Raw genomic sequence first — 27,812 nt, forward strand, 5'->3', positions numbered from 1 at the left:
GGTGAGGTCGTGTGTGGGGCTGTGTTCTGGGCTTAGTGTGGAATGTGTGTGGACCTTGGAAATGTCTTTGGCTGATTGGGAACTTGGTGTCGGGCTTTTGTTGCAGAGTCATTTCCTACAGTGCAAAGAGGACAACCCGGACTTTGAAGGCGTGGATTGTGCGGTCTTTGAATCCCCATATCCAATGACAATGGCGCTCTCTGTTCTAGTAACTATAGAGATGTGCAACGCCCTTAACAGGTCCGTGACTATTGCTAATGTGCCGGGGGATTGTGTGTGTCATGGTTGATTTAGAGTCATAGGAAAGCTCTGCCCTCCCCAAAAGGAAGAACAAGCAGCACCGGTTTTAAGAGCTTAAGTCATCATCGCCTCCAGGAAGCAGTGGGAGTGCTTAGCCACATGTTCCTTAAGAGACAGCAGAGGCCAAAAATAGGGACTTCAGTGCCCACAGGGAAGGAGCTGTTGCCCTTTAGCATCAAGACAGACGGTATCATCTAATTATGCCAGTGACAAAAATGGAAATTTCAAAATAGCCTAAGTGTCAAGGGCAATTGAGAGCAGCTTTGAACCCACTGAAATAAGATCACTCTGCCGAAGCCTAGATTTAAGTTGAAATCTGTCCTACATCTGAATGTTATTCCTTAACTTTGCCACCGTAGAAACTTAATACAATTAGGTCAGTGGGCAATGCCAAGGCAGCCGTCGACCTTACTGAAGTGTGATTCCGAACAGACTCTGTCAGTGAGGGCACATGCCTTTGCCCTTTGGTGGGCGTATTTCACCTGCCTCTCCTTGTTCCACAGCTTGTCTGAAAACCAGTCCTTGCTGAGGATGCCCCCTTGGGAGAACATATGGCTCGTGGGCTCCATCTGCCTGTCGATGTCGCTCCACTTCCTAATCCTTTACGTGGAACCCTTGCCAGTAAGCAGTGTGGGGAGCCCGTTTGGGGCCTGTCTGCCTGTCCAGCAAGTTGGGGAGCTTGATGAGGTTTCTTTGTGTTTCAGCTTATTTTCCAGATCACACCGCTGAATTTGACCCAATGGCTGATGGTGCTGAAAATCTCCTTGCCTGTGATTCTAATGGATGAGACCCTCAAGTTTGTGGCCCGCAACTACCTAGAACCTGGTAAAGAGTGTGTGCAGCCTGCCACCAAACCCTGCTCGTTTTCGGCATGCACCGATGGGATCTCCTGGCCCTTTGTGCTGCTCATAATGCCCCTGGTGATCTGGGTCTATAGCACAGACACTAACTTTAGTGATATGTTCTGGTCTTGACTGACAGTTTTGCATAAAGAAGATGTTTAACTTAATCAATTAATTTTTTATTGTTTAAAGCAACTGTCTATTTCTGCTGAACTTTCACATGAACATATTGGCTGGTGAAGGAAGTTTCATATTCTAGATTTTGTTTTGCTTTTTCTGACTTCAGTGGGGCAAGATTTTCCTTTTTTATACACATAATTAAAGTGTCCATTGACATGTACAGAGAACTAACACTATTTTATGCAAATATTTTTTTGTAGATGAAAAAAAGCATGTACAGTGTTCTGTTTAATACTCATCCTTGTAAAAAAAATAGTTGAGCCAGCAGACATTGTCAGCAAATTAATTGGCAGCAGATTTTAGGAAGTGAATGTGTGTGGTTTTTTTCTAAAACTAAATAGCATGTATTGTGTCTTTTGCATGATCATCTGGATTTAATCTGAGATCACAGTCTAATTTTTATTCATAAGCCAATTTTTCTGCACTGAGCAGAGTACTGCTACCTCAGTCAGTATTTTTTGGTTTGCCACCCCTCCACCCCTCAGCCCTGTGTTCACCTCCACCCCCACCCTGCTCGCTGCTTCTCCTGTAGGGTTTTGATGGTTCTGTTTACATCAGTCTTAACAAGAGGTATGCTTGTTCTCGCTTGTGCAGAAAACATTGTTCCAGATTCAATCGACTGGGTTCATGTCCCCTCACATAGTTTTTAAGGTTATTTATTTAAATGTCTAATGTATTTTATTGTAACAGACATTGTTTTGCCAACATTGCCTATTTCAGTGGCACTTCACAATCTAGTTTAAAAAGAAAAATAAAACATTTTAAATGGACAGAGAAAAATAACCGTCTTGTTTTTAACTATTAAGTGGCTTAGTTCTCTTAGGTTCTTAGCTCAGAATTATTTACTGTGCTCAAGGGGAAGAAGGATCCTGTTCTGCTGCGTAGGTCATTGTAGGAATTTTATTTTTGGTGTATAGGCGCTAATTGTCATTTGTGATACATTTTTATGCAAGTTTCTGCTGGCCTATTTTAGCCTGGTGTAGAGGACATAAGGGGGTGTGTGTGTGTGTGTGTGTGTGTTTTGTAAAATTTGTAAATAGCACATGACCAAATGAACATATTGTATAGAACTATTTTTATTTGAATGTGGCACTAACCACCACCATTGTTACTATGATAAATGTTTGCGCATGTTCGAGATCAGTCTTACCAACAGTGTATAAGTCATTAACAGTCCTAACTGTGGTGTTTTCCTCCAATGCCTTCCAACATCCATCAACTAACGTGAGTATTCCCTGGAATTTGGATGCTTTAGCCTAAAGGTGACTGCCACTAAATGAGCTGGCTGTATAAGACACTGATGAGTCAGGCACCCTGAGAGGAGCGGGTACACGATACATGGCACCTGTGGGCTGGAGTGGCTGCTCTAGATGCCACCCACTACCTTGGACAGCGGCACAGCCAGGTGTCAGGGAGGACCTGGGGGAAGACAGAGTAGTTCTGCTTTGGTCAGACTGACAGGTACCTTCAACAAACGCTGAGATGCAGATCACAGGAAAACTTGTCAGTTTCTTTGATCTTTGTTAGCGGCAAGGACTGGTCCCAGAATCTTGCTACCTGGATCATTAAAAAGCAAAAAGCAAGCGAAAGCAAGTAACTGAACCAGTAAACTCATGCATCATTTTGTTCTCCCTACCCGGTCACACCACACAGCTTGCAGGATATTTTGAACTAGGGCTCCAGCAGTGAGAACAGAGTCCTAACCACTGGGTCACTGGGGAATTCCCTGGTTCATTTTTAAGTAGGCCATCTTTTTCTACCTTCTGGGTCATATCCTTTGTAGCTAAGACTTATCTTTTCTCTCCAGGGTACATTAAAGCAGTTACTAGACCACAGCCGAGCATTAGCCAAAGTGAAGGGCCTAGGCAGTACATACTCATGCTGGTAGCTCCCTCCGTGTGAAGCCCCTCGTGTTCTCGTGGGTACCTGAAGACCCGGATACAGGGCCAGCTGAATAACATGTAAATGCTGCAAGTATGAGGAAGGTTAACAGGTATCAAGCAGAACAGGGTGCTGCCAAAGTTTAAGAGGTTTCCGTGTACGGGGTAGAAAGGGCACATGGAGACGGATTCTTAACGCAGAGTCCTGGTCTGGCTCCCTGAGGCCTCAGAGGAAAGGGAAGCTGGTTTGCTTGGCAGAGACTATAGGAGGTACGTTTTGCCAACTTTAGCATTATGAATTGCAGAAAGAAACAAGTTGAGCAAATCAAATGCAAGGAGTGTGTCTTGGCTGCAAACCAAACCAGGATGTCTGAGCTTGTTGGGTGGGGTGCTATTCAATGGTCAACTTTTCCTGACTCAGTTCCTTGATGATTTATTGGCCTTTACAGAAGTTTAATGGTATGGGTGGCTGTTGCCCTGTGGTTTCTCAGCTTCAGGCCTGTCCGATCCACAGGTGGTTTGGGCACCCACTTCCCTCAACCCAGACAGCTGGGAGTCAGGGAAACCTGGTGCTACAGAGCCCCTTAGCTGCTCTGCTTCAGGCTTTGCCACCAAAAACCATGTCCACACTGGCACCTCCTCAGTAGTTGGTGCTGCTGTGGGCACATCCCTGGCCCCTGAACTTGTGGGGAGCAGGAGGAGTCCAGCCATCCTCACCAGGTACCTGCAAGGAAGGCAGTGTCGGCCTCATCCTCCCTGCCCATGGACTCACAGGCAGCTCTTGCCTGAAACTTGCTCTAGGTTCTTTCCTGTCAGCAAGTGGGCTGAAGGCCCATCCCCTCAGTGTTTTGGTTTTTGCCACCCCATACCCAGACTGACCTCTTTCCTTTGCCCAGGAAATGGCATTCTTACATGTTCCCTAAATGGGGTGCCATGCCAGCAACTCATTCTGCATCTCCATAGAGCAGGTGGCACGCTGGGTAGGAAGAGCTGCACGAGCTCAGACACAAGCAGGGCAACTGCCACCTTCCCTCACAAGTGGCTGCTTCCATTTACCTCAGACTGGGGCCCAGACCCCTGCATGTCCATGTGGTGGGCAGACCTCAGGAATATCTGAGACCACAAGCCTTAGCTCAGTGTCTGCCAGGCCTGCTGTGTTTGCAATGTGCATACAGCACACTGAAAAACCACCACCCGGCAGTTAACAATTGAGGGTAATCTGCAGCCTTTTTTCTTGAAAGGGAACAGTGATAAGCAGTTCCCCTTCAAGGACTGGGTCTGGCTGGGCCTGCAGCCCAGAGGCTGGTCCCGAGGGAAGGAAGGGATAGGAGCTAGAGGCTTGGCGCTGATTACCATACTGCTCACTCTGCTTGGCCTTCCTCACCCCCTGCACTGCTAACCAAGGACTTTCTCAACTTCTGTTAAACCTGAAGCGATTAAGTGTCTGCCTGGTGGGATACTCTAGCCAAATGACAGGAGGGGCCTGTGAGTTAATCAGAAATGCTGGTCTGAAATCTTAAAAGATCAAACTGAACATTCCTTTTCATCTGTCACTATTAATCCCAGTCTTAAATTAGTTATTCTAACATTTCCTCCCCATATTTCATAAAGCTGATTTCCTCTCTCTTTCCTTTTCAGCAATACTGGAGTAACCGCTTCCTAAACCATTTTGCAGAAATTTAAGGGTGTTCAGTTGCGTGCATGTGCGTTTTTTAGCAACACATCTACCAGCCCTCTGCATGATTGATGTTGGGGGAAAAAGAAAATTAGAAAAAAGTCCCCAACTTGTTGTGTGTTATGTGGAGGAAACGTGTATTACCAGTGGGGTTTTAGCTTTTGAATCAAAATAATAACAAATGTACAATTTAACTTAATGAATCAGAAAGCCTCTCCAGAGAAGTCTGGTTTCTTTGCTGCAAGAAGAATGAGGTTCTGAAACCTTATCCAAGAACTTAGAAGCCATCAGCCAAGTCTCCGTATTTCTCTGTGCAAAGTATCATAGCTTAAATAAATGTACAATATTCAATTGTAATGCATGCCTTCAGTTGTAAGTAGCCAGATTTCTCTATGGTGTCATTGAAACATGCTACTTTTTAATTGGCCCTGTACAGTTTGCTTATTTATAAATTTATTGAAAACACTACAGGTGTTGAGTGGTTAAAAATGTAGGCTTCTAGTTCATAACTTCAGTTATTTTCCTGAGTGTGCAAACAGCTATTTTGCACTGTATTAAATGTAATTTATTTAATGAAATCAGAAGCAGTAGACAGATGTTGGTGCAATACAAATATTGTGATGCATTTATATCAATAAAATGCTAAACGTCAGTTTATCACAACGCATGTTTGACTTTAGACTGTAAATAGAGATCAGTTTATTTCTGTGCTGGTAACAAGCATTGCACAGACATGGTTTCAGGTAAATAAATCTATTCTACGATAAGTTCACAGTGTGCTGTTGACTGTTCTCCTGTGGGAGGCGCAGGTGGGTGATGGGCACTGAGGGCCTCCAACCCTGGCACCCTGTGCCCTTGGGTAGATAAAAGGGACAGGAAGTTCCTGTTGACTCTATGCCAATAGGAGAGCAGAGTGGTAGAAGGTCTGCTTGTGTGACATGAGAGCTATAGAATATTCCTGTCCTGGCTCCACTACCTCAAGTATGAGAAGTATGTGTGTCATCAGTGGGGTTTTCAGAGAGAATGATCATGATTTAAAAGCTGTCAGCAGCTTGGGAACTATAATGATGCTTGTAATACTACTCATATCAAAATTAAAATTTCATACATACCCACTAGATAGAGAAAAGAACTAACTCAGCTGTACTCAGTTTTTAAATAACTGAAATCAACTCCACATACATGGGGAAAAAAGATTTTGGGGGGATGGGGGGATATTTGACTTAACATCTATTTTGATGTCCCAGAAGTACTGACTTCTAGAACACACTCACTATCTACTACTGCCCACAGCTTAGTGCTGTCCTGGAGAGTCACTACAGTCAGACAAGAGAAGGGAAAACGCCTGGGGGCAAACAAAAGGGAGCAGTGGTCCTCCGGGATCAATGAGAACCCTCACTTGTAGGAATGTATGAATGTACACAAGTCATGCGTTTTGATGCTAGACTGATTCTAATGAAAATGATTAGCAAATGTAAGAACAGCAAGGAAGCAGTACCAAACCCCAGCAGTAAAGCTATAATCATTAAATGCATTGTCTAGCTTAGTACATGAAAGCTGGGCTATCCATTTTGTCAGTGTTTATTCTGGGGGGAAAAAAGACCATGTCTCCCTTAGACTCAATCAAACGGATCAAAAGATTTGAAAAATTAAGTTACACTGCTAAAGAAAAATGGCCAAGTCATATAAACAAAAGAACTTACATAAATTCACAATCAGATACCATTTCACACCCATCGACTGACCAAAAAAAAAATGGGTCTTCTAATACCAAGGACGGGGAGACTGGGGATGTCATCTGGTAAATTTACAGATGCTGTTAACATATAACCTCACAGGTCCTTACCTTAGAGAATTCCTCACAAGTGCTGGAAGAGCCATACTAAGATGTTTCTAAAAGCACTGGAAACAACCTAAATGACCAACAATAGGAAAATAAGGAAGCATGCTTGAGATATGTTGAAATCACTCTGCATCAATGAAACTGAATAAACCCCGGCATCAAGAGCTAATATCAAGTACAGTGTATATTAAGATACACAAAACAAAAACCACATCAGCCTTTTTGTTATTGGCCACACTGCCCAGCATGCAGGATCTTAGTTTCCCAACCAGGGATCAAACCTGTGTCCCCTGCATTGGAAGCACAGCCTTAACCACTGAACCACCAGGTAAGTCCATAGCCATATCAGACTCTATGCCAAGCCATGTGCACTAGCTTCCCTGATGATAAAGTCCAGCGCACAGAAAGCTAAACAGCCAGGTGGTGGATTCACTCAGTGCAAGCTTCTCACCTTTGTGGCCTGGAAGTAAACAGGTCAGTTACAAGTTCACAGACATCAGCCACAGGAACAGGAAGTGAGCAGTCAGTGGTTCCAAGAGGGAGGGAGAGCAGTTTCATTTAAGTAATGCTTGGATGTTACATACATAGGGGTTCATTGTGCCTGTCTGCAAGTCCGAGTTGTTTTTTTAAATATAAAAGTACCAAGGAGGAGGGGAAAAAAACAGGAGAAAACATGGAAATGAAAAGACTCTAAGCATAATACAAAATCCCAGATGAGTGATAAACTGATCACATAAAAATGTAAACTTTGGGGGGTAGAATATACCTCTCTGGAGTTAACTGTTGAATCACTAAGTCATGCCTGACTCTGACCTCCATGGACTTGCAGCCTGCCAGGCTCCTCTGTCCATGGGATTTTCCAGGCAAGCATACTGGAGTGGGTAGCCATTTCCTTCTCCAGAGGATCTTCCCAACCTAGGGATCAACCCACATCTCCTGCACTGGCAGGAGGATTCTTTCCCACTGAGCCACCAGGGAAGTCTCTCACATATAATTAGCAAAGATCAAACTTTGATGTTCTCTCTTCTGCAGCTGCCGTTAGGAAGCAGCTCATGCTGATGGTAAAAATATAAATTGGCCCAACATCCAGAGGGCAGTTTGACAATATCTATGACATTTTTAAGGGCTTCCCAGGTGGTACTAGTGGTAAAGAACCTGCCTGCCAACGCAGGAGATGTAAGAAGTGCAGGTTCGACCCCTGAGTTGGGAAGATCTGAAGGAGGACATGGCAACCCACTCCAGTATTCTTGCCTGGAGAATGCCATGGATAGAACACCTGGTGGGCTGCAGCTCACAGGGTCACAAAGAGTTGGACACAACTGGAGCAACAACACATACATGCTCAATGACATTCTTAAACATCCAGACCCTTTGACCAAGCACTTCACTTTGGTGAAATCCTCCCCCGTGTTCACAGACACAATCCTGCTACACTACTGTTAGCAAAAGATTGGAAATAACCGGCATGCCCATCAATAAACAAGTTAGCTGTTAACCATGGAATACTACACAGCCTTCAGAAAACCCAGGGTTAGATCTATGAGTCAACAAGGAGTGATATCCAATATACATTGTTTGCCCAATGAATATAGGTCCATCCATGCTGTTGCAAATGGAAAAAGTTCATTCTTTTCTTATGGCTGAGTAATTTTCTACTGTTATATTCCATATCTTGATACATTTATCTACTGATGGGTATTTGGGTTGCTTCCATATATAAAAACGTCCCACCCAAGAGCAGCAAAATATACACTCAAGTACATATGGAACATTCTCCAGGATAGAGTAATAAACCAAGGGTTGCTGGTAAATCATGTCCAACTCTGCAACCCCATGGACTGTAGCCCACCAGGCTCTTCTGTCCATGGGATTCTCCAGGCAAGAATACTGGAGTGGGTAGCTGTTCCCTTCTCCAGGGGATCTTCCCAACCCAGGGATCAAACCCAGTCTCCCACATTGCAGGCAGATTCTTTACCATCTGAGCTACCAAGGAACCCCCAAAATTTAAGAAAACAAGTCATAGCAAGTATCTCTTCTGACCCACAATGCTATGAGACCAGAAATCAACTATAAGGGGGAAAAAAACAGCAAAAGGAAAACGTGGAGACTCAATATTCTCAAAATGCTCAAAATCCTTCAAGCTAGGCTTCAACATTAAGTGAACCAAGAACTTTCAGATGTACAAGCTGGATTTAGAAAAGGCAGAGGAACCGGAGATCAAATTGCCAACATTTGTTGGATCATAGAAAAAGCAAGAGAATTCCAGAAAAACATCTGCTTTACTGACTATGCAAAAGCATCTGACTGTGTGGATCACAACAAATTGTGGAAAATCCTTAAAAATATGGGAATACCAGAACAACTTATCTGACTCCTGAGAAACCTGTATGCAAGTCAAGAAGCAACAGAACTGGACATGGAACAATGGACTGGTTCAAGATTGGGAAAGGAGTATGTCACGGCTATATATTGTCACCGGCTTATATGCAGGGTACATCATGCATAATGCCAAGCTAGACGAATCACAAGCTGGAATCAAGATTGCTGGGAGAAATATTCAACAACCTCAGATATGTAGATAGCACCACTCTAATGACAGAAAGCAAAGAGCAACTAAAGAACCTCTTGAGGAAGGTGAAAGAGGAGAGTGAAAAAGCTGGCTTAAAACTCAACATTCAAAAAACTAAGATCATGGATCTGGTCCCATTACTTCATGGCTATCAGATGGGGGAAAAATGGAAACTGGCAGATTTCCTGGGCTCCAGAATCACTGCAGACGGTGACTGCAGACATGAAATTGGAAGAAAAGCTAAGACAAACCTAGATCACATATAGCATATTAAAAAGTAGAGACATTCGCTGACAAAGGTCCATCTAGTCAAAGCTATGGTTTTTCCAGTAGTCACATACAGATGTGAGAGTTGGACCATAAAGAAAGCTGATGCCAAAGAACTGATGCTTTTGAACTGTGGTGTTGGAGAAGACTACTTTAGAGTTCCTTGGACTGCAAGGAGATCAAACCAGTCAATCCTAAGGGAAATCAGTCCTGAATATTCATTGAAAGGACTGATCCTGAAGCTCCTTAAGTAGCTGACTCTAGGATTGAGGCAGAAAATGAACAAGTGCCTGGAGAACACTGGAGTGCGAGATAGTAAGGAAGTGCTCAAAAACAATGATCAAAGATGAAGTTATATCAAAGGGACATAGAAGCCAAGTGAAGAAGCTTTGAATGGCCAAAGCCAAAATAATTAGAACAACAAAGTGGTATTGGATTATAACCCAAAGTATGAAATATCCATAAGTTCCTATTGATATAAATAAGTGGGAAAAAAATGGAAATCTCCAATGTACAAGAAGTCCAGGTAGTTTCTATAGAAAACCTGCCATCAAGGAGGTGAAGCATAACTCCCCATCCCTTAAGCATGCGTTTAAATCAAATAGTGACTTCATTCCAGAGTACATACAATGTAGACAGGGGAAAGAGTAACTCAGTAGAGAAAGCTGGCAGACACTACCTCAGCTAAGTGATGTCATCTTGAGAGCATGTATCCTTGATATGAAGAAAATGGCATGTGGTCTTTCTTCCAAAACACATAACCTCAGTCTAGTCAAAGGGAAAACATCTGACAAGTCCCAAAAGACATTCTGTAAAATCCCTGACCAATGCTCCTCAAAACTATTGAGGTCATCAAAAACAAGGAAAGTCTGAGAAACTTTCACAGCCAAGAGAAGCCTACGAACACACGATGACTAAATGCAACGTGGTATCCTGAATGGGATCCTGGGATAGAAACAGGGAAACTAAGGAAATCTGAATAAATACGGACTTTAGTTAATTTATCAGTTCAGTTCAGTTCAGTCGCTCAGTCGTGTCCGACTCTTTGCGACCCCACGAATCGCAGCACACCAGGCCTCCCTGTCCATCACCAACTCCCGGAGTTCACCCACACTCACGTCCATCGAGTCAGTGATGCCATCCAGCCATCTCATCCTCTCTTGTCCCCTTCTTCTCATGCCCCCAACCCCTCCCAGCATCAGGGTCTTTTCCAATGAGTCAACTCTTTGCATGAGGTGGCCAAAGTACTGGAGTTTCAGCTTTAGCATCATTCCTTCCAAAGAAATCCCAGGGCTGATCTTCAGAATGGACTGGTTGGATCTCCCTGCAGTCCAAGGGACTCTCAAGAGTCTTCTCCAACACCACAGTTCAAAAGCATCAATTCTTTGGTGCTCAGCTTTCTTCACAGTCCAACTCTCACATCCATACACGACCACTGGAAAAACCATAGCCTTGACTAGATGGACCTTTGTTGGCAAAGTAATGTCTCTGCTTTTCAATTATGCTATCCAGGTTGGTCGTAACTTTCCTTCCAAGGAGCAAGCGTCTTTTAATTTCATGGCTGCAATCACCGTCCACAGTGATTTTGGAACCCAAAAAAACAGTCTGACACTGTTTCCACTGTTTCCCCATCGATTTTGCCATGAAGTGATGGGACCAGATACCATGATCTTCGTTTTCTGAATGCTGAGCTTTAAGCCAACTTTTTCACTCTCCTCTTTCACTTTCATCAAGAGGCTTTTTAGTTCCTCTTCACTTTCTGCCATAAGGGTGGTGTCATCTGCATATCTGAGATTATTGATATTTCTCCCTGCAATCTTGATTCCAGCTTGTGCTTCTTCCAGCCCAGCGTTTCTCATGATGTACTCTGCACAGAAGTTAAATAAGCAGGGTGACAATATACAGCCTTGACGTACTCCTTTTCCTATTTGGAACCAGTCTGTTGTTCCATGTCCTGTTCTAACTGTTGCTTCCTGACCTGCATACAGGTTTCTCAAGAGGCAGGTCAGGTGGTCTGGTATCCCCATCTCTTGAAGAGTTTTCCACAGTTTATTGTGATCCACACAAAGGCTTTGGCATAGTCAATAAAGCAGAAATAGATGTTTTTCTGGAACTCTCTTGCTTTTTCTATGATCCAGCGAATGTTGGCAATTTGATCTCTGGTTCCTCTGCCTTTTCTAAAACCAGCTTGAACATCTGGAAGTTCACGGTTCACGTATTGCTGAAGCCTGGCTTGGAGAATTTTGAGCCTTACTTTACCAGCGTGTGAGATGAGTTAATGTACGCATTATGATAAATGTACCATATTGTTGTAAAATGTTAATGGGCAACTAGGTCTGGGGTTATGAGAACACTGTACCATCTGCTTAATTTTTCATAAATCTAAAAGCATTCTTAAAGTTTATTTTAAAAATGCTGGGATAAATATTTATTTGGGTATAATTTTAATAACTTGATTTTTCTTCCAATTCTATTCAGATGCAATTTACATACATATATTAAGGTGTATAATAATTTGACTTATTTACCTCATGAAATGATTACCACAATAAGCTTAGTGAATATCATTTCATTTAGATCAAACATTAAAGAAATAGAAAAAAATTTTTTCCTTGTGGTAAGAACTGAGGATTTACTCTCTTAACTTACATATATCGTACAGCAGTGTTTTCACATTGTACATTACATCCCTGGGACTTACTAATTAGATAAGTAGAAGTTTGTACCTTTTGACCACCTTCAACCAGTCCCTAAGATCACGGCATCCAATCCCACCACTTCATGGCAAACAGAAGGGGAAAAAATGGAAGCAGTGACAGTTTTTATTCTCTTGGGCTCCAAAATCACTGCAGACAGTGACTGCAGCCATGAAATTAAGAGGCTTGTTCCTTGGAAGGAAAGCTATGACAAACCTAGACAATGTATTAAAAAGCAGAGACATCACTTTGCTGACAAAGGTCCATATAGTCAAAGGTATGGTTTTTCCAGTAGTCACATACAGCTGTGAGAGCTGGACCATAAAGAAGGCTAAGCGTCAAAGAATTGATGCTTTCTGATTGTGGTGCTGGAGAAGACTCTTGAGAGTCCCTTGGACAGCAAGGAGATGAAACCAGTCAATACTAAAGGAGATCGACCCTGAATATTCACTGGAAGGACTGATGCTGAAGTTCCAACTCTGGCCACCTGATGCGAAGAGTTGACTCATTGGAAAAGACTCTGATGCTGGGAAAGATTGACGGGAAAAGGAGAAGGGGGCGGAGGATGAGATGGTTAGACAGCATCACCAATTCAACAGGCATGAATTTGAGCCAACTCCAGGAGAGAGTGAAGGACAGTGGAGCCCTGGCGTGCTACAGTCCACAGGATAACAAAGCAGTGGACACAACTGAGTGACTAAACAGTCCAATCACACCAGTCCTCATCCCTCAACTCAGGTAACCACAAATCCGATCTTTTTCTCTATGAATTTGTTTTTTAAGCACAATTGACCCAAAACACTTTATTAGTTCTTGGTACACAACATAGTGATTCAGTATTTCTATGTATTTCAAAAGGATCACCACGGTAAGTCTCGTCACCGTCTGTCACTGTACAAAGAGATTATTAGTACTGCCCATATTCCTCACACTGTATACTTCATACCTGTGACTCAGTATTTTGTAACTGTAAGTTCATACCTCTTAACCTCCCTCACCTAGTTCTCTCCTCACAACACATCCGTACCCTCTTGTAACCACGTGTGTCTCTGACTCTGTTCTTGTTACGTTTCATTTGTTTTTCAGATTTCGCATATAAATGAAACTATACTGTATTTGTCTTTCTCTGCCTTACTTCACTTAGCATAATTAGCTGCTAGATCCATCCATGTTGTTGCAAATGGCAAGATTTCATTCTTTTTGATGGTTGAATAACATACACACACACAGAAACATAATACACACACAGCACATCTTTATCCATTCATCCACTGTAAAGCTGGTTTCGTGATTTTGTGTGTGGCCTGTAACAGTGGAGTCTCTTATTTCCCACAGCCCTCTGACTCTCCCAAAAGGAAGTCCCACTGATCTTCGAAGCCAGATGTTTGGGAGATTCACTTTCCTACTGTGGGATCTGGGCTAGGGAGCCCTATGTGGGGCTCAGACCCCTTCCTCCTTGGGAGAAATATCTCTGTGACTGTCCTCCCATATATGGTTCTGTAAGTCTTGAGTATACTGCATCTCAACCCTTCCTACCTGTCTCATGGTTCCTTTTTATCTTTAATTGTAGATCTTTTCTGCTATTCTTGGGGTCATTCCCAGCAATAGCTGCTATGTAAACAGTTGTAGTTTTGGTGTGCCCATGAGAGGAGATGGGCTCAGGGTCTTCCTATTCCACCATCTTGGCCACTCCTCAAACTTTAAAAAAAATCCTCATAGAAGAATCAAAGAACTGTAAGATAGTCCTGAATTTCCAGGCAAAAATCTAAAAGAAAGCGAAACAGATAACAGAACACCCACCAGGAGAAAATTTTACCTGTTTCTCCTAGTGGCATCTACCTATGCAAATAAACTGAGCTGTGAAAGCAAGCAGGGATTCTGAGGGCTCACAGAAAAAGAGAAAGTCAAGTCCAGGGCCCACCAAAAGTGAGAAATCCCAAAGGACATTCAGCTGTGACCCCTGAAGAGCTGACATCTCAGGGCATAAGCACACCCTCCCCAAACTCAAAGGACTGTATGCAGCAGTGCCTTGGTGCTCAGCAGAGCCGAAACCACATGTACCCCCTGAGAGAGTAAACACTCACTCTTGCGGCTCCGCGGCCCAGACTCTGTCCTGGCAGTGATCTACGAAACCTCAATGCGTTTAGTCACAGGCAGTAATCCTAAGCACCAAGCAGAAATAAATGTAAATCCTATCCTGTGGAAGGCACCTTCATTTTATGCCTTAGATAACTGCACAATTATTTTTCAAAGCAGCACACAGTAGAAAGCAACCAAGTACATAATAAAACAAGGTACCATGAGAGCCTGGAGAAATGCACATTACAGATCCATCTAGACTTCACATATGGGAAGTATTAGATACGAAACAGCCACATTTACTTTGCTTAAAGAAAAATAGACGAAAATCTGCAGGACACAGGAAATTATTAAAAGTGAACACAGCAGGGCTCCCCTGGAGGTCCAGTGGTTAAGAATCCACCTTGCAATTCAGGGGACATTGGTTTGATCCCTGATTGGGGAAGATCCCACATGCCACGTGGCAACTAACCCTGAGCACAACCACTGAGCCTTTGCTCTGGAGCCCAAGAGCTGCCACTACTAAAACCCACGTGCTGTTACTACTGAAGGCCAAAGAAAGTCATTGTCCATGCTCAGCAACAAGAGAAACCACTGCAATGACAAGCCTGAGCGCCCCAACTACAGAACAGCCCCTGCTCTCCACAACCAGAGAAACCCTCTGGGCAGCAGCGAAGACCCAGTGCAGCAAAAAATAAATAAATACTTAAACATTTTTTTAAAAAGAGAGAAGCTCAAACTAAATTTTTAAAAAGGTGTACATAGCAGAGGAAAATTACATGGAACCCTAGAAATGAAAAGTACAATCACCAAAATTAAAAACTTAATGGATGGACATGGTATCAGGGTGGACACTGCAAAATAACAAAGTGGAAGATAGATGAGAAAAAAATACCCAGAGTGCAGCAGACAAAGGGGAAAAAGCTAGAAAATATAGAAGAAAGGTTAAAACACCTGGAAAACAGACAGAGAAAGGTGACAAAGTAAATGCACATTTTACCATAGTCTCAGAAGAAGAGCCTGTGAGAGGCATTTGAAGACAGAATGGCTGAGGATTTTCTAGAACTGGTAATCCATAGATGAGAGAATCCCAACAAATTCCCAAAAGGGTAAATAACAAAACAGCCAGTTCAATACAGTTAAATACTGAACTGTAGAGAACCAAAGACAGAGAAAATCCTAAAAGCAATGGTGGGGTGGGGGACGGGAGCTCGGGGAAAGGCACTGCCTTTACGGAGTGAGAGCACACTGCTGACTTCTCAACAGTTAGTGGAGGCCAGAAAACAGCGAGATGACAGCCACGTGTGCTGAAATCACTGGCAGCCTAGATCTAAACCTGAAGAAAAGATACAGTAATTAAAGAATCAAACTCAAATAAAGATATTTTCCGACAGAGTTCTTCACCAGCAGACTCACACTAAGTGAAACTCTAGATGGGGGCAGGGGTAAGCAGCGCAGGCCTCTGTCACCCAGGGGCATAGCAAAGTCACTGGCTAGCTCCAGAGGTAGATACTTGCTATTTCCTAAACACTAAATGACAGATAGCTGTAGACAGAAGTGAAGCGAAAAGCAAATGAGAAAAGGGAAGATACACCCATTTGAATGCAGAATTCCAAAGAATAGCAAGGAGAGATAAGAAAGCCTTCCTCAGGGATCAGTGCAAAGAAATAGAGGAAAACAACAGAATGGGAAAGACTAGAGATCTCTTCAAGAAAATTAGAGATACCAAGGGAACATTTCATGCAAAGAATGGGCTCAATAAAGGACACAAATGGTATGGACCTAACAGAACCAGAAGATATTAAGAGGTGGCAAGAATATACAGAACTGTACAAAAAAGATCTTCACGACCCAGATAATCAAGAAGGTGTGATCATTCACACTCGCCTAGAGCCAGACATCCTGGAATGTGAAGTCAGGTGGGCCTTAGGAAGCATCACTATGAATAAAGCTAGTGGAGGTGATGGAATTCCAGTGGAGCTATTTGAAACCTTAAAAAATGATGCTGTGAAAGTGCTCCACTCAATATGCCAGCAAATTTGAAAAACTCACCAGTGGCCACAGGACTGGAAAAGATTAGTTTTCATTCCAATCCCAAAGAAAGGCAATGTCAAAGAATGCTCAAACTACCGCACAATTGCACTCATCTCACACGCTAGTAAAGTAATGCTCAAAATTCTCCAAGCCAGGCTTCAGCAATACGTGAACCATGAACTTCCAGATGTTCAAGCTGGTTTTAGAAAAGGCAGAGGAACCAGAGATCAAATTGCCAACATCCGCTGGATCATGGAAAAAGCAAGAGTTCCAGAAAAACATCTATTTCTGCTTTATTGACTATGCCAAAGCTTCTGACTGTGTGGATCACAATAAACTGTGGAAAACTCTTCAAGAGATGGGGATACCAGACCACCTGACCTGCTTCTTGAGAAACCTGTATGCAGGTCAGGAAGCAACAGTTAGAACTGGACATGGAACAACAGACTGGTTCCAAATAGGAAAAGGAGTACGTCAAGGCTGTATATTGTCACCCTGCTTATTTAACTTCTATGCAGAGTACATCATGAGAAACGCTGGGCTGGAAGAAGCACAAGCTGGAATCAAGATTGCAGGGAGAAATATCAATAACCTCAGATATGCAGATGACACCACCCTTATGGCAGAAAGTGAAGAACTAAAGAGCCTCTTGATGAAAGTGAAAGAGGAGAGTGAAAAAGTTGGCTTAAAGCTCAACATTCAGAAAACTAAGATCATGGCATCCGGTCCCACCACTTCATGGCAAATAGATGGGGAAACAATGGAAACAGTGGCTGACTTTATTTTTCTGGGCTCCAAAATCACTGCGGATGGTGATTGCAGCCATGAAATTAAAAGACGCTTGCTCCTTGGAAGGAAAGTTATAACCAACCTGGATAGCATATTCAAAAGCAGAGACATTACTTTGCCAACAAAGGTCCATCTAGTCAAGGCTATGGTTTTTCCAGTGGTCGTGTATGGATGTGAGAGTTGGACTGTGAAGAAAGCTGAGCACCTAAGAATTGAGGCTTTTGAACTATGGTGTTGGAGAAGACTCTGGAGAGTCCCTTGGATCTTCTAAAGGAGATCAGTCCTGGGTGTTCATTGGAAGGACTGATGTTGAAGCTGAAACTCCAATACTTTGGCCACCTGATGCAGCGAGCTGACTCATTTGAAAACACCCTGATGCTGGGCAAGATTGAGGGCAGGAGGAGCAGGGGACGACAGAGGATGAGATGGTTGGATGGTATCATGGACACAATGGACGTGAGTTTGGGTGGACTCTAGGAGTTGGTGATGGACAGGGAGGCCTGGTGTGCTGCAGTTTATGGGGTTGCAAAGAGTCAGACACGAATGAGTGACTGAACTGAACTGAACTGACAGAAATAGAGGTAAGACTAACCAAAATCAGTAGAAATTATAAAATATGTTTTTAAGTCTGGAAACTAATCAGAAATCTTTTAATTCAGGACTAAGAATACAAAAAGTTTAATATTTATATGTCTGATATTTATACATTTGACCTATTAAGAAAGATCCCACTGAATATGCAAAGTTTACTTTTTAAAATATACTCTACTGATCTATCATCCAAGTACAAAAACAGGGGCAGTAGTGTATATACAAACTCAGGCAATTTAAAATTATTTCTGAAAAAGTACACGAAGAACTAGTAATTATGATTGCTTCTGAGAAGGGAATTAGAAGAAAGAAGACGGGGAAGTTTCACCTCACACCCTTTTGAAAATTATGAATCTAACTTAATAGATATATCAGACTATCTAATATTAACAATTTAATGGAATGGATACACGTATATGTATGGAGGAGTCCCTTCACTGTTCACCTGAAAGTATCACAAGATTTTTAGTTGGCTATACCACAATAGAAAATGTTTTTGGTGTCAAAAAAATAAAAATTAAATTAAAAAATTTTCATGGAAGTACAAAGAACTAAGAATAGCCAGAATACTGCTAAGAATAAGATCAGGAGGTCATGCTCTTCCAAATATCAATACTTTATATAAAGCTGCAGTAAAATTAAGACAGTGAGGTATAGGCGCTCGGATAGAAAAACTGACCAATGGTATGGAAAAGAGATCTTAAAAACAAAGGTGCTCCTCTATGAACATCTGATCTGCAACCCAGCTGGCATTATAGATCGGTGGGAAAACAAGTAACGTTTAAATAATATGTGGTTATCCACATTTAAACATAAATTTTCAAAAATCAATAAACCTGGATCTCTATCTTGCACTGTATATACCGGTGAATCTATCTTTGACCTTGTGATGAGGAAAGATTTCATAAGAATTAGGAAATATAGCCACAGAGAGTTCCCTGGCAGCCTCTTGGTTGGGACCCTGGACTTCCACTGCCACGGCCCAGGTGCAATCCTTGGTCAGGGAACTGAGATCTGGCAACCTGCAGGCTGTGACTGAGAAAAAAACAACAAGAGACACATAAAAAGGAAGAAAATACAACCTTGAAGAAAGAAACAGTGGTAAATTCAAGTACATTAAAATTAAGAACCTCTGTTAATCAAAACATACTATTAAAGAGAATAACAAGGCAAGTCACAAACTGGAAGAAGATGCAAATGCAACTAATATTCTGAATTATATCCAGAATATTTTTCAAAAAGAAATTCTGTGAAAAATATAAACAATGCAATAGAAAAATAGGTCAAAAAAACTTTCAAAGAAGAGGAAGCACAAATAATTCCTAAATATATGAAATGATGGTCAACCTTGTTACAGAAACTTGTGAGAATTCCCTGGTGGTCCAACAGCTAAGAATCTGCTTGCCAATACAAGGGATATGGATTCTATCCTTAGTTTGGGAACTAAGATCCCACATGCCCACAGGGCAACTAAGCCTGAGTACCGTAACTACTGAGCCAGCGCTCTAGAGCCCATGCTGTACAATAAGAGAAGCCACCACAACAGGAAGACCGAGCACCTCAACAAGAGCACAGTCCTGCTCGCTGCAACTAGAAAAAACCCGAGTGCAGCAATGAAGGCCCAGCACAGCCAAAAATAAACATATTAAAAAAAAAAAAAAAAACAGAAACTTTTAAGTTAAAATCACATCATCCTACTTCCAGGAGAAACTTATGGTTTGACAATATCAAATGTAAGTGAGGAATTGGGACAGAGGGCTGCAGGTGTGCTCATGAATTTGAACAACTTCTTGGAAAACACTTTTCCACCATATCTGGTAAAAGTGAACATGCACATACCCTACATACCTCAATTCTATCTCTAAGTGTAACTCTATACAACTCTGTGCTTTTATTCTCAGAATTACACATGAAAATATAACAAAGCAGCACTGCTTGAAAAAAACTAGAAATAACCAAAATGGCAGAATCCATCATTGGCAGAATTAATTCGGGAGTGGTAGATGCACACAGTGGGATATTATATAGCAATGAGATTGAGCATAGCATCCTACACAATGGACTTCCCAGGTGGCTCAGTGCTAAAGAAACTGCCTCAGTCCCTGGGGCTGGGAAGATCCTCTGGAATACGAAATGGCAACCCATTCCAGTATTCTTGCCTGGAAAATCCCACAGAGGAGCCTGGCAGGCTACAGCCCAGGGATCACGAAGTCAGACACAACTGAACGCACAGAGCACATCCTGTACCCTGTGTCATGTACGGATGTGAGAGCTGGACCATAAAGAAGGCTGAGTGCTGAAGAACTGATGCTTTTGAATTGTGGTGCTGGAGAAGACTCTTGAGAGTCCCCTGGACTGCAAGGAAATCAAACCAGTCAATCCTAAAGGAAGTCAAGCCTGAATATTCACTGGAAGGACTGATTCTGAACCTGAAGCTACAATACTTGAGAGCCGACTCATTGGAAAAAACCTCAATGCTGGGAAAGACTGAACGCAAAAGAAGAGGGCAGCAGAGGATAAGATGGTTAGAAGGCATCACTGACTCAATGGATAAGAATTTGAGCAAACTCTGGCAGCTAGTGAAGGACAGGGAAGCCTGGCATGCTGCAGTTACGGAGTTGCAAAGAACTGGACATGACTTAGCAACCGCGCAACCAAAAAAAAAAGCTAAGATTTTTAGAAGGGAAAACTGTGCAGGGTATATGGGAATTCTCTGTACTACCTACTCAATTTCTCTACAAATCTAAAACTGTTCTAAAAAAAAGTCTATTAATTAAAATATGAATTTATAGGAGTATTAATATGAATCAACTTAAAAAATGTTAAGTAAATGTATCATGGTAAAATATTAAAACATGACTTTAAGTTCAAGAGTAACAAATAAATGTTATTTAGGATAAAAACTTGATAAAACTGAAAATAAAAACAATAGAAAACCAGTATTACAGGTGAGAAAAATGAGCTTTTTGTTCAAGGTTCACAGAAAGTATAGTACAAAAACAAGATATGCCATAGTGGTTACCTCTGGCAGGGCTAGCGGGGAGAAGAGGGCAGGAGGAGGGAGAGAATGGGGATGTGATCAGGTTTGAGCACAAGGGGTCTTCTGAGACTGTTCTTATCCTGGTTAAAGTATATATGTATGTTTCTACATCTTTTCCTCTATATGTATGCTATATTTAAAATTTTTTTATTTTAAATTTTTTATGCTTATTTAAAAAAAGAAAGGAAATTTTTACCTGGCCCTGGGCAGGCTCTAGCCCTAGTGCCCTGGCACAATTTTGTTCTTCTTCATGGGAAGCTGCTCTCCAAGATCTGTTTAGGGGTCTTCACACAGCCTTGTCCTCTGAGGTGGCTCACCCGGCCTCCCCTAAGCTGACAGAAGCTGCCTGCCTGATTAGCACACAGCTGGCTAGAGTAGCTCCAGACAGAGGTCATCTCTGTCCCTTCCTGTCAAACAGCATCAAGCTAAGCTAAGCAGCAGCATGGGCTGGGGAGTAGTGGGGACCTGTGGGCGCTTTGGGGATCAGCTTGTTTTAGTCCATCAAGGACAGGGCTTCAGTCTGGGTACCACCCAGGCTGAAGGACAGAGGCCTCTCTCAGGAAAGGTTCCTGCTTGCTACCATTCCTTCTCAATTCCTGGACAGAATCTTCACTGTCCCTGGGGATTGACAAGGGAGATAGGCCAGTGAGGAGAGTGGACTGAAGTCGTAAGTGGATGATGATCTAAAAATTAATTTCCCCAGAGCCACAGATCTACATAGGACTAGACCTGGCACTGAGAGGAGCTCAGGACAAATCTGTTGATCTTGCACCAAAGGGGCACAGACTGTGAGCCAGAAGGCAATGGCTCATGTCCACAGGGATGCTGACCCCAAAAGGACCAAAATTTAGCCCTGGGAGTCCAGTCTTCTCCCACAAGACCCACTCCAAGACTCCAATGCTAACAGCCCTACCACAAAACCCCACACACCAGACAATCCAGAGAGGGGTCCTGACCCCTGAGAGATTAAGGGCCACATAGCCATTGACCTGAGCCTTCTTCCTGGTGGCAGGGAGACATCCTCCCTTTGAGAGGCTCAGGCTTCCTACTAGGGAGAGTGGAATTCCTCCAAGGAGGCAATGAAAGGATGGAGGCTCAGAGAGGACACAAGTAGCCAGCAATCACCATCACTCACTCACTCACTCACTCACTCACTCACTCACACACACACACACACAAATAAGCCTTCCAGCAATCACCATCACACACACACACACACACACACACACAAAATAAGCCTTCCAGCAATCACCATCACACACACACACACACAATAAGCCTTCCAGCAATCACCATCACGCACACACACAATAAGCCTTCCAGCAATCAGCATCACACACACACACAAACACACACACAATAAGCCTTCCAGCAATCACCATCACACACACACACACAATAAGCCTTCCAGCAATCACCATCACACACACACACACACACAATAAGCCTTGTCAAGCAGCCTCCCTCAGTCCTAGAGTAGAGATACGACCTCAGTCCAGGAAACACCCCCCAACCCAGAGCCAGCAACGGCTGTCTTATGGGGGAAGGGGTCCCAATCCAAAGGCCTCAGCAGACCTCACCAGTGTCCCCCATAAGCTCCCACTCCAGCAAAGTGAAGTGAGATGGGAGTTTCAGAGACTGGGAAGTTCCTGGTTCACCCCTAACTTGCAGCCCATGGACGGACTCCTGAGGCAGACTGGGGCAGCTGGGGCACACCAACCAGAGACAGGGAGGCTGCAGGGCTGGCCTGAGCTTACAGATTCACTTCACAGAAAGAGGTCCAGCTAGTTAGCCTCCCCGAAAGTTCAAAAAAAGGTCATTGTATCCTTTCGCGCTGAAATCCCCCTCCTGGGAATTTACCCAAAGAAGGAAAAAGTTGTGAGCACAGAGGAGGTCACCAGTGTTGTTTACATAAAGAGACAGGCACTGGAAGATTTAAGTGGCAGTGAGAGCTGCATTGTGATGGCACTGTCCCTGCCAGTTTGGCAGCTCTTAAATCCAGTAAGCCTGGATGGACAGCAAGAAGCGCTTAGAGCCAATTTTCTCCTAACAGCTACAGAGATCACAGTCAAAAACACACAAAAACTCTAGGGTGAGAAATCCTGGACAGATGAAGACTGTTTGCTCATCTATGAAATGTGGCCAATTTAGTGATGATGCCTCACGAGTGTGAGGCTAAGATGTGATAACACAAGAACAGACAGGGCTTGCCTCATACCTCAGGCCAGACTAGTGCTCAAGAAACAGCAAATCAAAATGATACAGCTTTTATCACCCCCAAGACCAGTAAAAAAAAAAAAAAAAATCACTTGATGACACCAACAAGTGTTGGTGAGGGTTCAGGAAATAAGCACTCCCTGTGGTAGGTAACAGCCCTACCACAAAACCCCACAAACCAGACAATCCAGAGAGGGGTCCTGACCCCTGAGAGATTAAGGGCCACATAGCCATTGACCTGAGCCTTCTTCCTGGTGGCAGGGAGACATCCTCCCTTTGAGAGGCTCAGGCTTCCTACTAGGGACAGTGGAATTCCTCCGAGGAGGCAATGAAAGGATGGAGGCTCAGAGAGGACACAAGTAGCTAGCAATCACCATCCCCAACACACACACACACACACACACACACACACACAATAAGCCTTGTCAAGCAGCCTCCCTCAGTCCTAAAGTACAGATACGACCTCAGTCCAGGAAACACCCCCCAACCCAGAGCCAGCAACAGCTGTCTCATGGGGGAAGGGATCCCAATCCAAAGGCCTCAGCAGACCTCACCAGAGTCCCCCATAAGGGGGAAAATCTATTGTTGGAGTGCAATCTGACAGCATCTATGAAAGCCTTAAATGCACATACTCTGAGACCAGAAATTTCACTACAAGGACTTGGCCTCTGCAAGTCTTTGGCATATTACGTCAAGACATGTTCAAATCCCTTATGATTATACAGTGGAAGTGACGAATAGATTCAAGGGATTAGATCTGGTAGACAGAGTGCCTGAAGAACTATGGATGGAGGTTCATAGTACTGTACAGGAGGTGGTGACCAAAACCACCCCCAAGAAAAGGAAATGCAAGAGAGAAAGGGAAAGATATACCCAACTGAATGCAGAGTTTCAGAGAACAGCAAGCAAAGATAAGAAAGCCTTCTTAAGTGCAAAGAAATAAAGGAAATGCAAAGAAACAGAGGAAAACAATAGGAGAAAGACCAGAGACCTCAAGAAAATTGGAGATACCAAGGGAACATTTAATGCAAAGATGGGCACAATAAAGGACAGAAACAGCAGAAAAGATTACGGTGACAAGAATATACAGAACTACACAAAGAAGGTCTTAATGACCTGGATAACCATGATGGTGTGGTCACTCACCTAGAGACAGACACCCTGGAATGTGAAGTCAAGTGGTCCTTAGGAAGTATCACCACAAACAAAGCTAATAGAGATGATGGCTGAATTCTGGCTGAGCTATTTCAAATCCTAAAAGATGCTGCTGCTGAAGTGCTGCACTCAATGTGCAGCAAATTTAGAAAACTCAGCAGTGGCTACAGGACTGAAAAAGGTCAGCTTTCATTCCAGTCCCAAATAAAGGCAAAACCAAAGAATGTTCAAACTCCTGCACAATTGCACTCATGACAGTGCGGACTGTAATAATTACATACAAAGCTGGAACCAGGTGTCTACAAACCACAGAAGGGCTACAGAAGTGGTTCAGGAACAGAATGGGATTCTTGGAACTGTTAAGACAAGGAAGAGCAGAGTGATAATGCTGGCAATTTCTGTGTTTACAGCATGACCAGTTGAACTTTCATATACGTATCATTAGGTAAAAGCACAGAACTATTTTTCTAAGTGTAGTACTGGAAAATTATTTTGTGGAGATATCGGGATTCAGTAGAGACTGGGAAGTAGATGTATTTTTAATTTTATACCTTTCTCTCTGAAGTTTTAACCAAGTGTATATTTATGTAACACATAATACAAACACGTGTTAATAGGGTTATCTGAATGGCAGAATTATAGGCCATTTCTTTAAGATATATGTATTTTTTAAACCAGTTTTAAGTAGTTTGTTATGCAACCATCATCCATCTTGAGTTTTCTCCACATTCCAAACTCACACTCATTAAACTCCCCATTCAATGTTTTCCTCTAGGCCCTGGTAAGCATCACTCCGTCTCGATTAATCTGATTCTTCTAGGATCTCAAAGAAGCAGAATCATTCTACCATCCTTTAGCAGCCAGCTTATTTCACTTAGAATAATGTCCTTAAGGTTTATCCATGTTTTACCATGTGGCAGGACTTCCTTCCTTTTTAACATTGAGTAACAAAATATACTAGGTTTTGTTATTCTATTCATATAACAATGGACCCTTGGGTTATTTTCATTGTGAATAATGTTGCTATGAATGTGTGTATGCAATTGAGACGCTGCATCAATTCTTTTGGGTATACACCAGGAGAAATGGAATTGCTGGCTCATATAAGTAAATGTTTTTTTTTTTTAATTTTTGAAACAGTCAGACTGTTTTCCATAGCATCTGTATTATATTCCTACCAGCAATGCATGAGGGTATGTGGTTATTTTTAAACTGTTTTCTTCTAATGGCTGCTAAGGAGACTGACGTTATCTTCTGGCTTTTCTTGGTGTTGCTGGTACCCTGTAGTTTGTGAAATAAGTAACATGTTCTGTGATGGCAACTGATATCCTGCACACACCCAGGCCCCAAAGGTGTAGGCAGGGCAGGTCAGAACTTCTAGACAATAGAAGCCTGCCCTCTGTAGCCCATGACTGGCACCCCCTTCCACTACCCCAGGGCAGGGAGGCTCCTGGGGGAAATGGAAAACCTTAGTAAGGCACTTACCTCAATAGGCCCTCCCAGTGCCAGGGATTCCTGGCAGGCCTGGTTGTGGCTGCTGTCCCCAGAGGCAGAGGTGAGGTTCTTCTTGAGTCAGGCTTCACCGCCTGTTGTCGGCAGAGATAATGCAGTCACTATGCGGCAGGCAGTGCCCACAGCTTCTGGGTCAGCAAGCAGGCCTAGGCATGGGCTCCAGAGACCTGGTTATGGGAGATGGCCCCACCCACAAGCAACTACACGGTGAGGCCCCCCAGGGGCCCTCTAAAGTCGGGCCTGTAGCTTCTGGGGCCCTCTAACTCCCTTCTCCCAGGTTTCTCAGTATTTGGACAGGAACACCTGTATCAGAATAGTAAACTGGGATGAGACTGAAGATGCAGACTCTTCGGTCCAGGTCCCAGACTTGGATTAAGGTTTGGTGTTGAGCCCATAAATCTGAATAAGAGACACATAATCAAGTTCCAGAATTACAGATTCAGGCAAAAGCTGGCCTCATTCTCTGAGGAAGAGTTCAGAGCCAGGTGTGTGGCCTCTAATAAGGCTGGCAAGGAGAGCACCTGACACAGTCCTATATGGACCACATCCCCGACTCCTGGCACACGGCATGAGTTCACAAGTGAAGAGTGATGGCCCAAGCCCAGGGGTACGGAACACCCTTCCTTAGGACCCTGCCTCCCTGCTCAGCAGGACCTCCAGGAGAGAAGGGCAAGGTTTCAGGGTGGGTCCACCAATCCCCAGTTCCCCAGAAAAGAACTGGCATTCTAGAATTTCCATTACCCTGGTGATCACGATGATGTTCATAATGGGGACAATGCTGAACTCCTCACAGGATTATTCAGTCCTCAGTCCAGGGGTAGATAAGGCAGCCCAGAGTGTGTGGGCTAACAACCTGGCTCCTAACCCACAGCACTGACAGGTGAGTTGAAATGAGGTGAGACTAAGAACCCAGCCCAGCCTGCTCCACACACATGCATCAAACAATCTGGAAGGAGTCAGGAGGAACACCACGCATCAGGTTAAAACATCCCCATGTCGGCTGTGTGGAGATCCCGACAGCAGCAGGAGACTGCAGGCACATGGAAGGCCATCCCTTAGCAGGCTGCTTGGTCTCCCGCAGGTGGCTCAGTGAGATGGTCAGAGCTGAGCGGCCTGATTCCGCCCCTGCTTCCTGGGGCTCCTCACTCTCGTAAGGTTTTTTGTTTAGGAGAACAAGTAACAGTGGCAGAGAGCGCTTCATGCCAAGTGAAACTCTTCCCATTCTCTGAAGTGGATCAAGGGTGTTTTCAACCCTACGTCAGGTGCTCTAAAGGTACGGTACTGTCACCCCAACACTGTGTGATGGATATATTGGAGCTGCAGGCGCGAAGGGCCTGAGGGATCCAGCGCAGGGTATTGCTGGGGTGGAGGGGCCTGGGGTGGACAGGCCAGACTAGTCCAGGGGCCTCCAGCAGAGATGAAAGGGGAGGAACTTCGTGAAGCTGCTGACTGAAGGCAATGTACAGGCCTGGGTTCCAAGGCACATTCTGATCCTGAGAGAATCTCAGGGTTCACGGTGATGAGCCTGACATGCAGAAACAAGATCAGGAGGGTAGGGCTGGGCTTCCTCCCCAGAAGAGGTTTCACCTTTTCTCTCAAAGCACTGACTGATCATGGCTGCTCATGGCAAGCTGAGGAAGGACATGAGCAGTTTCTTTTCTGGGCCACACATTCACCTGGTGTGACTCCAACTGCCTGCTGGACTCTTTAAAAACTGCTCTGTCAAATGATGCTACTCAAGCTTTTGTTCTCATACTGATACTTTAACAGTAACTTTTTGCCCACTTTAGATTGCAGTAACCAAATGTTCTGAGCTCCTAAACTATTGTACCCTGCTGCTGCTACTGCTGCTAAGTCGCTTCAGTCATGTCCAACTCTGTGCGACCCCATAGACGGCAGCCCACCAGGCTCCACCGTCCCTAGGATTCTCCAGGCAAGAACACTGGAGTGGGTTGCCATTTCCTTCTCCAATGCAGGAAGTGAAAAGTGAAAGGGAAGTCGGTCAGTCGTGTCCAACTCTTCGAGACCCCGTGGACTGCCGCCCACCAGGCTCCTCCATCCATGGGATTTTCCAGGCAAGAGTGCTGGAGTGGGGTGCCATTGCCTTCTCTGATTGTACCCTAGACATGTACAATAGTTCTGT

The 27,812-nt window shown here is 43.7% G+C and overlaps 1 protein-coding gene and 1 long non-coding RNA gene across 5 annotated transcripts in view; one reads left to right on the forward strand and one right to left on the reverse strand.

The window, feature by feature from the left end:
* The window catches only part of ATP2A2 (ATPase sarcoplasmic/endoplasmic reticulum Ca2+ transporting 2), a 57,506-nt gene extending 51,862 nt beyond the window's left edge, over nt 1–5,644 (forward strand). Inside the window, exons 18-21 of one of the 2 annotated variants that reach the window (XM_086347658.1) lie at nt 107–240; nt 804–921; nt 1,005–2,546; nt 4,841–5,644. In XM_086347658.1, the coding sequence (XP_086203784.1) occupies nt 107–240; nt 804–921; nt 1,005–1,274 (522 nt within the window). In that variant the 3' untranslated portion in view covers nt 1,275–2,546; nt 4,841–5,644. The remainder of the gene's footprint in view (nt 1–106; nt 241–803; nt 922–1,004; nt 2,547–4,840) is intronic. The other variant, XM_086347659.1, reaches the window with a different exon arrangement.
* On the reverse strand, nt 5,027–27,638 carry LOC147355425 (uncharacterized). Of its 3 annotated transcripts, XR_015144488.1 has the most exons (4): nt 26,411–26,545; nt 25,643–25,743; nt 7,172–7,325; nt 6,721–6,790 (listed from the first exon to the last, which is right to left on the reverse strand). It is a non-coding gene; the product is annotated as an uncharacterized LOC147355425 (long non-coding RNA). The 3 variants fall into 3 exon arrangements; XR_015144487.1 differs by lacking the exon at nt 7,172–7,325 and having other exon boundaries at nt 6,697–6,790; nt 26,411–27,638; XR_015144486.1 differs by lacking the exons at nt 7,172–7,325; nt 26,411–26,545 and having other exon boundaries at nt 5,027–6,790; nt 25,643–26,363.
* Between the last annotated feature and the right edge of the window lie 174 nt (nt 27,639–27,812).

This window comes from Bos grunniens, chromosome 17, assembly GCF_055505025.1.
Source record: "Bos grunniens cultivar Pamir isolate PY7600 chromosome 17, Bosgru_T2T1.0, whole genome shotgun sequence".
NCBI lineage: Eukaryota > Metazoa > Chordata > Mammalia > Artiodactyla > Bovidae > Bos > Bos grunniens.